Source organism: Neoarius graeffei, chromosome 19, assembly GCF_027579695.1.
Source record: "Neoarius graeffei isolate fNeoGra1 chromosome 19, fNeoGra1.pri, whole genome shotgun sequence".
Taxonomy (NCBI): domain Eukaryota; kingdom Metazoa; phylum Chordata; class Actinopteri; order Siluriformes; family Ariidae; genus Neoarius; species Neoarius graeffei.
In genome coordinates, this window is record NC_083587.1 from 59,570,066 (window position 1) to 59,583,267 (window position 13,202).

At 43.3% G+C, this 13,202-nt stretch overlaps 1 protein-coding gene across 1 annotated transcript; it reads left to right on the plus strand.

Moving 5' to 3' along the window:
• Positions 1 to 823: 823 nt before the first annotated feature.
• Positions 824 to 12,942, plus strand: notchl (notch receptor, like). The gene is made up of 11 exons (XM_060900371.1): positions 824 to 1,127; positions 4,977 to 5,121; positions 5,438 to 5,779; positions 6,086 to 6,294; positions 6,493 to 6,814; positions 7,131 to 7,270; positions 7,367 to 7,425; positions 9,682 to 9,811; positions 11,384 to 11,481; positions 11,567 to 11,901; positions 12,245 to 12,942. The coding sequence occupies exons 1-11, from the start codon at positions 1,070 to 1,072 to the stop codon at positions 12,738 to 12,740; spliced, it is 2,334 nt and encodes a 777-aa protein (XP_060756354.1). The 5' UTR covers positions 824 to 1,069; the 3' UTR covers positions 12,741 to 12,942.
• The last annotated feature ends 260 nt before the right edge of the window (positions 12,943 to 13,202 follow it).

The following is a 13,202-nucleotide window of genomic DNA, read 5'->3' on the forward strand; positions in this document are numbered from 1 at the left end:
AGGTTGTCTAGATTTAAAATCGTCCTGAAACTTGCAAGGCCGATGCTGATGTAGAGTCGACCATTTGGTACTGCCCTCCATGATGAAGTTTATTATTAAAAAAGGAACGTGTACGCCTTCGAATCAAAGGTGGGAGGAGCACCTCGCCCAGCCCCCGCCCTCGAGTGGTAGCCTGCGAAACCACGCTCATTTCCAAATATACTCTGTACTGATCAAGGCTCACTGAGCAACTCCTGCCTCACATATCCATATTCATGGAATGTACTGTAAAAGTCTTCACTTCTCCGCGATTTATATAATGTTGATAAAAATCCAAACTAATTTATTTATCACTAACCTTAGCTAAATAAGCTAGCTAGCATAGAACATTGGATCTGTGGCTAAATGTTTATACATACTTCTAATATAATCTGTGCAAAAGGATTTAGCCTTTTATATCGCACTTGTTTATTTTATGGGTACTTATATAGTGAGGAAAAAGATTTATTGAAGCTAAACAAAACAAAACTGTGGAACTGTAATACTACTCCGCCCCTTACCCCACCCTATTTTGTGTTCTGCAGTCTTTTTTCTTTTTAAGGCTGAGAAATGTTGGCCGATTTGACCTTTTTTTGTAGTTTATTCAACTGATATGCATTTACTCAACAATACTTCATGTATAGATGTGTGGATAACGGACTATTTCTGACTTCCTGAAATAAAACTCTTTTATACAAAGTCAGATCGCAGCAATATATATTCTGCAACCTCGCCACAATACACACACATACACACTCGCACTCCTATTCTTTCCCACACAGTGGCAGGAAATAGTCCAGATATCCGCAGAAAAAGAATGAGGGAGAAAATCAAAGAGGCGTGGACATAACCGTTCGCACGGCTTGGGGTATTTTTGCATTGGGTCTGAGAGGGGAGAACTAAGAATTTAAAAAAGATACACATTGACTTGTTACTAGAGCAAAAGTTGTGCATAGTGAAAGGGACTGCATGTGACTGGCACTTCATAGAACCTGTGTGTGTAAAATTGTCAGAAAGAAAGAGAAGAACCATTCAGGACCGAACATTTACTATGGTCCTGGTGGAAGGTCTGATCTTCATGTTATGGCCTCTCAGCAGTTTATGTCATGGTGAGTCCAGATCAATTTGATGGACAGATGGATGGATGGATGGACGGATGGATAGACAAATTGTTGGATGGATGGACGTACGGACAGATTGTTGGATGGATGAACAGACGAATGGATGGATGGACAGACAGACAGATTGTAGGATGGATGGACGGATGCACAGACAGATTGTTGGATGGATGGATGTACAGACAGATTGTTGGATGGAAGGATAGATGGATGGATGGACAGATGAATAGAAAAAGTGATACAGATAGATGGATCAATAGACAAATGAATAAGATGGATGAATGGATGAATGAACAAGCATATGTAAGTATATATGGATGGATGGATGGATGGATGGATGGATGGATGGATGGATGGATGGATGGATGGACAATTGGGAGATCAAAATAGAGAGCTGAAAAAACAGGTGGATAGATGAATGAATGAATAAGACAGATGGATAGATGCTTGGATGAATGGATAAAAGAACAGATGTGTGGATGAATGTATAGTATATATGGTAACAGTTAAATGGACAGATGTAGAGAAAAACTGTTGCATAAATAGGTAGATTGAGGAGCATATAGAGCCTTCGATGGATGGATGTGTGATAAATGTACAAGAGAATAGGATGGATGAATGACAAGATGGATGATAGATGGACAAATGAATAGAAAGAAGGATTCATCAACAGATACAAAATTGGATGGACAGATATAATGGGTGGATGGATAGAGTAATCAATAGATAGTTGGATGATTGAATGGAATGAACAATGGATGGACAGTTGAAATGATGGATGGATGGATGGATGGATGGATGGATGGATGGATGGATGGATGGATGGACGCTTGTTGTGGCCTCCTTCTTTATGAGCTCCTGATTCCTCTCTGTAATACTCTTTAATTATTAACAACAAAGCTAAGGTTTGTACAAGGTGCTTACATTTTGACTTTGGGAAAAAAAAAATTAAAAGCACTTTATAACCAGACAAATACTCTGTACAAGGATTCCACAGCAGCCCTTCCACTGATCAATATTTGTACCAAAAACAGTGTCTGTACGAACCCAAACAACTTAATTACTAACTCACAGGATACAAATTGCACATAACAACGGATTTAATTGACCGCCTTTGTAATTTTACTTTGGAAAATGACATTACCTTGGCATTGGCATTTTATTAGACCTGCGCAACCATTACAGCCTGGTTTTTCATTTGTTGTGGTTCGTAAAGACTTGTGCCTTCATTGTCCTTCACACCTGTTAGCTTATTGTTTCTCTCCATTACATTCATCATCACCATGGTGTTGCCCTTCAACCGTGACCCACTCCCACACCATTCCATTTCCTGTTGCTGTACACCTCTTCTGGTTCACTTTTCCTGTTTGTGTCAGAGTCCGGGTTTCCTGTTTCCCCTCCGTCTCAGGCCAAAGACAAGCCTTCTTTCAGGCCTTTGTGGTGTTTGACCTTTTTATTTTTTTGAGCTACAGATATTTTTTTGCTTAGGTTCTTCACTTCTGATTTTATTGTTCAATAGAGCAGAAAATTCAGTTATTAATATACATATACACAATACTCAGCACTGAGTGCACCACACTTTTCATCATTAACTTTGGCATTTAATCAATAAATGTTATTTAATTTATTATATTACAGTATTATGATAAACGGGCGGCACAGTGGTGTAGTGGTTAGCGCTGTCGCCTCACAGCAAGAAGGTCCGGGTTCGAGCCCCGTGGCCGGCGAGGGCCTTTCTGTGTGGAGTTTGCATGTTCTCCCCGTGTCCGCGTGGGTTTCCTCCGGGTGCTCCGGTTTCCCCCACAGTCCAAAGACATGCAGGTTAGGTTAACTGGTGACTCTAAATTGACCGTAGGTGTGAATGTGAGTGTGAATGGTTGTCTGTGTCTATGTGTCGGCCCTGTGATGACCTGGCGACTTGTCCAGGGTGTACCCCGCCTTTCGCCCGTAGTCAGCTGGGATAGGCTCCAGCTTGCCTGCGACCCTGTAGAACAGGATAAAGTGGCTAGAGATAATGAGATGAGATGAGATTATGATAAACTGAACATAGAACACAAAAGTCCTTCACCAGATGTGTAAGCAGATTACTTCTGATAAATAACCCTAGCATAGAACTGTAGTAGGGTTAGTAATTCTAGTAAACAATACTGTTTCTAGGAAGTATTATTCTATCCACATTCACTGGATATGAGCAATCATGCACTCTGATTGGCTACTCTACTACTAGGATATCAGCTCATATACCATGAGTAGAGAAAAACAAAATGGTGGAGCGTTTTGCTGAACCAACCGAGGACGAAATAAAAACTCTGCTCGAAAACTAAACCCCAAAAAATACACACAAAAAAGCAAGAAAATATGGAGTAAAAGTATTTGAAGGTAAGAATGTATCTTTTTTTTATATTTTTCAAGAATTATTATTATCGCATTTTTCACAAATTGCTCCTGTCATTTCGCCGGTTTGTTTACATTCTAAGCAGAAATGATTTTGTCGGAAGTTTTGTATAAAGTCTTTATTGATCGAATTTGCAAAAAATAAAAATGATCTGTTTCTCAAGATCCACTGAATGTGGATAGAATAAAACAGTTATTCCATTCAATCTCGTCGTACATGGCTTATAGCCGACTTGGTGCTACATGCCTCGTTGGCTATCGGCTCATGTACGACTCGATTTCGTGGAATAACTGTAAAGTAGTCATAGTAGCATGACTGGTAGTAGCAGTTATATTAATATTAGCTATAGGTGTAGCAGGCATAGTAGTTAGTAGTATTAGTTGTAGTAGTGTCCTGATGTATTCACTGTTCGCATAGCAGTATTAATAGAACTATTAAGCACAATAGCAGTGGCATTAACAGTAGTAGTAGTAGTATTGTTAGCTTTGGTAATATCAGGAGTCATAGTTAAAGTAATATGAGTTGTAATAGTATCAGGAATAGCAGGGACAGTGATTAGTAGTAGTAGTAGTAGTAGTAGTAGTAGATGTAGTCATAGCAGATATAGCTAGAAGTAAAATAGTAGTATTAGCAAAGTGGTACTATTAACAATACTAATAACAACAGTAGCAGTAGTAGGAGTACGAGCAATAGTTGCAATAGCAGGATTAGCGATATAGCAATAACGATATAGCAATAGCAGGAGTAGAACTTATAGTAATATTCGCAATAGTAGTAGTTAGCTGTACCAGTATTAGCAATAGCAGGATTAGCGATTATAGTAATATTACCTATAACCCTACTCATAGTAGTAGAAGTAGTAGTTATGGTAATGTTAACTGTAGTAGAAGTGGAAGTAGAAGTTTGAGTAATTTGAGCTGCAGGAGTAGCAGGAGTCTCATCTCATCTCATCTCATCTCATTATCTCTAGCCGCTTTATCCTGTTCTACAGGGTCGCAGGCAAGCTGGAGCCTATCCCAGCTGACTACGGGCAAAAGGCGGGGTACACCCTGGACAAGTCGCCAGGACATCACAGGGCTGACACATAGACACAAACAACCATTCACACTCACATCTACGGTCAATTTAGAGTCACCAGTTAACCTAACCTGCATGTCTTTGGATTGTGGGGGAAACTGGAGCACCCGGAGGAAACCCACGCGGACACGGGGAGAACATGCAAACTCCGCACAGAAAGGCCCTCGCCGGCCACGGGGCTCGAACCCGGATCTTCTTGCTGTGAGGCGACAGCGCTAACCACTACACCACCGTGCAGCCCCGAGTAGCAGGAGTAATTGTAATAATAATATTAGCTGTAGTAGTAGGTGTAGTAATTAGGAGTTTTCATTGGTAAAGTAAGCTATATTTTGATTGTTTGATTTCCCTTGGGTTTGTTCTCTTGAAAGCATCACCAGGTGATCCGTGGAGCAGCTGTCCAGCAGATAAAAAGTGCAAAGTCAAGTTTGCGAATGGCGCATGTGATACCGAATGTTCTGGTTCCCAGTGCCTGAAAGATGGCTTCGACTGCCTTAAGCCCAAAGAATCCTGCAAGTAATAATCAGATTGTGTCTGTACATCAAAAATATTCTTATCCGTTTGCTTGTAGATCCAAAAGTCTGGATCCAAGACCAAGAACTATTATTTTATCTGTTAAGCAATACAAAAGTTTGGCCGAAGGACAAAGAAGTCCAGACTGACCTTCCACCAGGAGAAGAAGTGTAAAGATAATAAATGAATAAAAGAACAAATTGGTTAAGAAAAAGAAATTAGGTTGAATAAAATGGTCTTGGAAGTGAACTTTTGAACTCAAATACACACATACAAAGGATTATTGAAACTACAATTTGTGATGTATCTTTTCTTATAGTTCCGGACACATTCGGTACTGCCGTGACCACTTCGACGACACGCACTGCGATAAGGGCTGCAACACTGCCCCCTGTGGGTGGGATGGTTCAGACTGTATAAAAAACTATAAAAACCAACATCCCAACTGGGCCAAAGGAACACTGATTCTGCATACAGCTATTCCCTTCCAGAAAGCACCACTGCAGAACAGTTCATTCCTCTGGGCTCTCAGCATCCTGCTCCAGACCAGCGTCAAACTGAGAGGGGTGGTGCCACTTCAGCCCAGTGCTGATTTCTTAAGTATGGATGCACAGAAACTGATAGATCTGCACCAGCAAGCACCTAACTACAAGAGCAACAGGTAATAGCATTATTTTCTTGCATCTCAGGTTATGTGTAGATCTAAAGGTAGACAGGAGTAGCTCTGTAATTAAGATATGATGATCGTGTTTGTTCAAATCCCTCAACTGTCAGACTGTCACTTTTAGGTTCTTGGGGCCCCAACTATTCTAGGGCCTTGACCTCTCACCCTTGCAAGATATAGTAGATAAGCGAAGAGAGCAAAATTTGGTGTTGACAATTCAATGTTATAAATTAACAAGTGAATGAAAAAGTCATTCAGTCAACTGGTAACTTCAATTTATTTTTCCATTCTGCTTTACTACAGGTCTTTATTGTTCCTCCAAGTGGATAACAGGCCATGCTCCCAGGTACCATTCTCTTGTTTTCCCTATGCATCAGAGGCAGCAGATTTCTTGAACGCCATGCTGGACCATGCCCCAGCCCACATCAAGCCTGAGATCCAGGCACTCATCAACATCCGGGGCATCAATAAGGAGATCACAGTGACAGAATCTTCCGTCAAGGACCATGATGGTATGTTCGACCAAACAATATAACTACTGTTCTCACTTTCCATTTTTCATTTTCCAGTATTGCTTCAATTTTCAAAAATATATTAGAACACAGCCGCACAAGAATGTTATAATACAGTGAAGCAAACGGTGTGACTACCTCAGGGTTATCATAGTCATTCCTTCTCTCTTTATGTCTCTTCCATGCATAATAATACAGGTTCTCCTGCATGGCTGTGGCCTGTAGTTGGCATTGCAGTGGGCATTGGGGCAGCACTGGCTGTAGTGGCACTGGCAGTGCTGGTATGGCTATGGAGAAGATGGCAGAGAAGAGAACAAAGAGACAGAGTGCATCACAGATCTACTGTAACTGATATCAATGGTGAGAGTAAAAACTGGACACAGCGATCCTCTGAGCAGAACAAAAGGAATGGAAGGATAGCAAGAGAGAAGGACAGAAATGGCATGAAGAAGAAGAAAAAAGGGAAAGACCTGGGAAAGAAGCGCAGGGAACCACTTGGAGAGGATGCCATTCGGATGAGGTGAGGATACGTTTTACCTTTATCAGTATCTTTGACTGGTACGGTAAGCAAACTTCTTTCTTGGGCCCTGATGTACAAACAAATATTTTGAAAATGCAGTGTAGCGCTTGTGCTAAAGGTCATGAGAACATCTCCTTGTGTACCGAAGACAAAAATAGCCTTTCCAACATCCTTCCTGATTCCATTCTTACACACTGTTATTCACACTGGTTATCTGTAACTATAATATATTTAGCCAGCAAAACACTTCTGATCTATCAGTCAAGCAGTGAGGAAACTGTGCATCTAATGTCTTCCGGATGCATTACGACTGCAGGCCTCTTAAGAAGACCATGGACATTGGCAGTGACACAGATGTGACCCAGAGTTCAATGGAGGACATCAGCAGGACTATCTGTGACCACAGATCTCCAGATCAGAAACATTTCAACATCAATCACCAGCAAGTGCCCATAAGTAAGATAGATACCTTGGGTTTATGATCATTTCTCATGTAGGCACAAGTTTCCTTGTGATAACATTCTCCTTTTGATCATTTGGTATAATTATCAGGTCCACCAAGAAGGTGGGAAAGGAACGCCATTCCTACACATCCGAGGAATCCAAGCAATGTGAGTGTTCATCATAATGATCAAAAGTGATTGGAAAGGTCAAAGCTTATTGAAAAATAGATGGGTTGAAACGGGCAAGGGGCGGCACAGTGGTGTAGTAGTTAGCACTGTTGCCTCACAGCAAGAAGGTTCTGGGTTCGAGCCCAGTGGCCGACAGGGGCCTTTCTGTGTGGAGTTTGCATATTCTCCCAGTGTCTACGTGATGTCCTTTGTCCATAAGCACACCACACCTAACCGAGCATCAAAGATGTGGAATAGTTGGCAGGGTGAAATGCTCCAGGCATTCCGGTTTTTGATAAACTGATGAGGCTTTGCGAGAATAGATTTTTTTGCCAATGTTTTTTTTTTTGGTACCTTCACATAATTGTAAAGGACCCTCATTAATACACTAATGCCGCTTTCCACTACAAACGCGGCTGAGCCGTGCCGTGCCGAGTCGAGCTGAGTCGGGCTGAGCGGGGCTGTTGGAGTTGCATTTCGACTACAACCGCGCTGAACCGTGCTGGCTGGAAGTGGGTGGACACATTGGGTGGAGTTAGCGAAAGTGGGTGGACGTCACGTGATGTCGTTAAGCAGCGCAAACAGTGACATCAGTGACAGTGGCGGAACAAGTCAGAGCCGGGCCGGGGGCGGGGCAAATGACCGGGCCCTTTATTAAAGCTTATCATAACATCATTTTAGGCTACAAAATGTCCGCAACTGCGGTGTTTACCAATTTCAACACTACCGGGTGCAACTATGTTATTTAGTACATCAAGTCCTTCAAACGAACATGTAACTCAGAAACAAAAAACATTAGGATACTGTACATGGCTCATAATAAAACATCAATAGCCTATACTGCGCACATTATTTGAAGGGCATACGAATGAGCGCTCAGAGGTTGCAACGGTGACAGGAAGAGTCAGAAATAAAAGGAGGGCGGTGCAAACCTCACTGAATGCACTGTGTTTACCAATTTCAACACTACGGGGTGCAACTATGTTATTTTGTACATTAAGTCCTTCAAACGAACATGTAACTCAGAAACAAAAAAACATTAGGCGACATACTGTACATGGCTCATAATAAAACATCAATAGCCTACTGCGCGCATTATTTGAAGGGCATACGACGAGCCTTGCGCTCCGCGAACTCGTGCACGATGCTCTGTATGTCACTGATTCAGTGATCTTTTAAGCGGTAGTCTCACGACCCGGAGAGTAAACAATAAACATGGAGGACATGGAGTCGTTAGTGTTGCTGGTCTTGGTGCTGTGGCTTGTAGTCACCGACAACGCCAACAGATACTGGCAAGAGCGTATAGATGAGGCGAGGCGCATAAGGCTTCAGAAATTCTCGTAATTCGTAATTATTATTCTTCCGGGTTTACGGTGTTTACAGATCCCAGCGCGCTCGCGGGGCGTGTGTGGGCATGTGAGGACACTCCTCCTCACCAATCAGTGCACAGGGGAGTGTCTGCTCACGCCCCCAGCCTCACTCGGCACGGTTTGGCTCGCTTCAGCCCCACTCCAAAACGGTGCGAGTTTTAGGGGCTAAGCAGGGCTGAAACGAGCTGAGTCGTGCTGGTTTTTGGTAGTCGAAACGCGAGCCGTGTCGGGCTGAAGTGAGCTGAAGCGAGCTGAAGTGAGCTGAAAAAGGGTAGTGGAAAAGGGCCAAAAAAGTCAAAGTCCCTCTCGTCCCAATACTAACCAGGCCCTTAAGACGCATTGGGCGGCACCAACCTCCGTTTCTATAGCCCTCGGCCTCTCGCCTATACAGCTAGGGATACAGTGGGGGCTAGTCCTCTGGTAACCGTGAGAGTTTGACTTCCCACTTGCATCTGTATTGCAGCGTGCCTTGCCAAATGGCAGTAGGTACCATTTTTATGATGGTCTTTGGTATGACCCGACCGCGAGTAGAATTCGCAATCGACAAGTGGACACGCTAACCACTAGGCCAGTTCATGGTCATTCATACACAACTGGACCTTAAAGGCAACTGATTTGTAGGTACCTTGTGGGTATTTACATTGTTTCTTGTACTCTGTAAAATACATGATTTCTGACAGGGTATCCCAGCCAAAGGGTGAACCAAGCTACTAAAAAAACGTGTGCTAATGATTTACATGTCACATACTGATCAGAATATTTACAAGAACTTGTTAAATTCTCCCATTTCATTCATAATGCATAATTGATTTTGGAGATATAACCTCAGCAGGAACTAATCATTACCCCACAACTGGTCTTGTCATTTTGGTGTTTTTCACCACAGTCAGCCCCAGTCCAGTGGTGTGGACCTGATGGTTCCGTGGTTCTGATCCGAGCTGTGAGGAGTGGTCTCGATCGGGTGGTGCTGGAGCTACTCAGAGCTGGGGTGCCTGTCAACAACACCGACCACACCGGTAATCACCACTCTCATTCTTAACTCAGGTTCTGTCAAGTGGAGGTAACAAGAGGATCATTTGTGGCCTTCAAGGACATATCAAGTTCTGTTCTGTATCTATCTAGCTCTTTATGCCAACCTCAGTGGCATTATATTTTGTTTTATTCCTTATATGCTGTTTGGTCAAATGTATGTGGACACCTGACCATCGCAACCAGTGCATGTTGAACATTCTTTGCCAAAACCATTGGCATTAATATGGAGCTGGTCCCTGCTTTGCTGCTAGAACAGCCTCCATTCCACTCATCTTCATGAGATTTTGGGACGTGGCTATGGAAATTTGTGATGATTCAGCCACAAGAACATTAGTGAGGTTGATCAGTGATGATGGGCGAGGAGAACTGGGGTGCACTCGGTGTTCCAATTCATCCAAAAAGTGTTCATTGGGGTTGAGACCACAGACCAGGGCTCTGTGCAGGCCACTTGAGTTCTTCCATACCAACATCAGCAAAGTATGTCGTTATGGAGCTCACTTTGTGTACAGGGGCATGCTAGAACAGGTTTCGGCCCCATAGTCCCAGTGAAGGGAACTCATAATGCTACAGCATGCAAAGTCATTTGAGAGAATTGTGTGTTTCCAAGCTTGTGGCACGAGTTTGGAGAAGAGCCACATACTTTTGGCCATAGAGTGTATCTGGCTTTTAAAGCACCAGTCACAAGTTCCTAAAACAACAATAGCAAGGCTTCCTCAAGTTGTAGTTTACGTGTATGGGACTGATTTTTGATCTCATGCCTGCCCATTTCTCAAGAGATTCTGACCAACCCCACAGCAAGCTTAACCAGTATGAAGGATATACCAAAAATAAATGAATGAATGTGGTATATGTGGCAAGTTCAATACCCTCTCATATTAATTTCTTTGTCCCGCGATCTTCATATCTGACCGCCCACTTCCAACCTGCATGGGAGTAAAACCTGCCCACTCCTGTGGCTTTTTTGTCGAGTCCTGCAAGATCCAATTTCTGAAGAACACCTCTACCATATCAATCGCCAGGCCTCAAGAATGATAAGAACAGCTGTGACACTTGGACACATTGTAGGAGGGCTTTTTAACTGTCTGGATAATTAGTGGTTCCTGACTGGGGTTTTAAAGGTCTACACAGAAGTGGCTTGGGGAGTAACGTGCATTTCTCTGATCTCCCCATTTCCTCCTCCTCTTCCTCTGTACTTTCCTGCTGCACCACCCTCCTTAATCCACCACGGGCTGTCAGAACCCCTAATTCCTGCCGATGATTCTGAACAAAGTTAACGTGCTGTGGCGTATTTAGTGTGGATACTTTTATAATAGATTTCATTGCTCTGCTTTATCTCACTGAAGGCGTTTTGCAAGCTGTTTTTGTTCTTGGTCAACCAGTACCATTCACACCTACTTCCACCTTCTTTGACTGCTCTATGGCCTGCTTACTTTGATCATTCTTTCTTCTTAACTCCCTAATACCACTGCACGCTTGCTTCTGTCTGCTTCTTTGTGTATGATGGAGCCTCTTCTTTCCTTTATTTCCCTCCTCTCTAAATTCACTTTCTCTGCCAGGGAGATCCGCCCTGCACTGGGCATGCTCAGTAAACCACCTCTCATTAGCTCGGACACTGATACGTTACGGCGCTGCTGTGGACATGCAGGACCACAAGGTAAGGTAACTTTTTTCAACACTATTAGACATACTTCAAGGCAGCTTTGGTTGCAGTTAAAATCCTGGACGTGTTCCATTTCCAGGGTGAGACAGCTTTGTTTCTATCGGCTCTCCATGGCTGCTACGATACTGCCAGGTTCCTCCTCTTAAACAGTGCCAATCAGGAGCTGACAGACCGCAGGGGGCGTCGACCAATAGATGTGGCCCGGGAAGGATTCCATCACCAGATCCTTGAGCTTCTACTGGCCCATCGAGTCCACCAGAGCCCATTTCCTGTGGCCCCAGCTACCGAGGTGCTGTGGGATGATCGCGCTTATGTGTATTCCCCCTGGGTGGCATCACCTCCATGTCTGCCAGGAAGGAGTGCTTCCTTTTCTGGGGTTGTAGGACCCAGGGAGATGGCTTCACCCCAGCCCAGGTAAGTTGGTGATTGAGCTTGCTCACTTGCAATCAACAAAAATCTACTTTATGGTCTTACCTGCTTTGAGGATTCCACCCACCTCATGGACGGTTGGACTTGCACATGCAGCAAGTGCAAATAAGGCACCTGCCTAGGGTTTCACCCCATCATCAGGAGACGGCATTCAGATGATTCCACAGTCATTTGTTAGCACTGTCCTCCAGGATACGGGTAGCTGTTATGAGGAGCTGTAATAATGGAATGCAAATTGGAAAGTGACTAAATTTGAAAAACCCTTATCCTTATGTCTCTAAGATATTGATACACATGGAAAATTGTGTCATTTTTGTCTTCTCCACAGTGACTGGCAATTTGTGCCACCTCAAAGCTGGCGATCAATGACAAACCAATCCACGACGGCGCTAGTCAGCCCCAGAGTCCTCAGCCGGCCATCGCGTCCAATCAGCACGCTTCAGGAAGTGACTTCAGAAGCCGAGGAAGAAGAAAGAGAAGCAATGCAGCAGGTCCCCAGAGCGACGACACCCCACTTCCTGTGTCCTCAGCCGGCACCCCGGCAGCGATCATTCTCCTGCACACAGCCCGCTCTGCAGCGCCGCCTCAGCGCCAACCAACCAGAGCCAGTCATCAATGTCCTGCCAGAGAAATTAGCTAATGAGCAGCAAGTGGAAATAGTGGTTGTACCCCACCCTAAGGCAAGCTCCAGCCAATCAGAGAGCAGAAGTGCCGGGACGGTGTGTAAAACAGACTCCGAGAGAGAAAATAAAAAGAGCCATGAGACAAAAAGTCAAAGTGAGGTCGTCAATACCGGGCCCACATCAGTACAAACCGTTATGTGACCATGATGGATCTTTATAAAGCTCTGTATTATTATAAGAAGGCCCAAAAGTCTAATTCCACAATCAAGCATTGTATTTTTTCACCGAGAACTAATACAAAGTATTTATTAGATGAAATATTATATATAATGGAGTAACCCTTTATTTTCGCAGTCTGTCAAATCCATGTATTCAATTAAAAAAAAAAGATATACTGAGTGCATACGAGTTGCTTTTTATTTCCTATTTGTGAAGCAATTTTCATACTCACACTGCCTCTAGGGTTCTCTAGATATTTAAATCTCAAGTAATTAATATTTAACAGTTATTCCACAAACTCTAGTCGTACATGAGCTGATAGCTGACGAAGCGCGTAGTGTCGAGTTGGCTGTAAGCCATGTACAACGAGATTGAGTGGAATAATTGTTTCATTATATCCACATTTACTGGATTTTGAGAAACAGAACTTTTTTTTTTTGCAAA

Excerpts from the sequence above, each read along its gene's own strand:
- notchl (XM_060900371.1), top strand. The coding sequence starts at position 1,070 with ATGGTCCTGGTGGAAGGTCTGATCTTCATGTTATGGCCTCTCAGCAGT. Across the intron at positions 5,122-5,437 it reads AAGCCCAAAGAATCCTGCAA|TTCCGGACACATTCGGTACT; the intron begins GTAATAATCAGA and ends CTTTTCTTATAG. Across the intron at positions 11,902-12,244 it reads ATGGCTTCACCCCAGCCCAG|TGACTGGCAATTTGTGCCAC; the intron begins GTAAGTTGGTGA and ends TCTTCTCCACAG.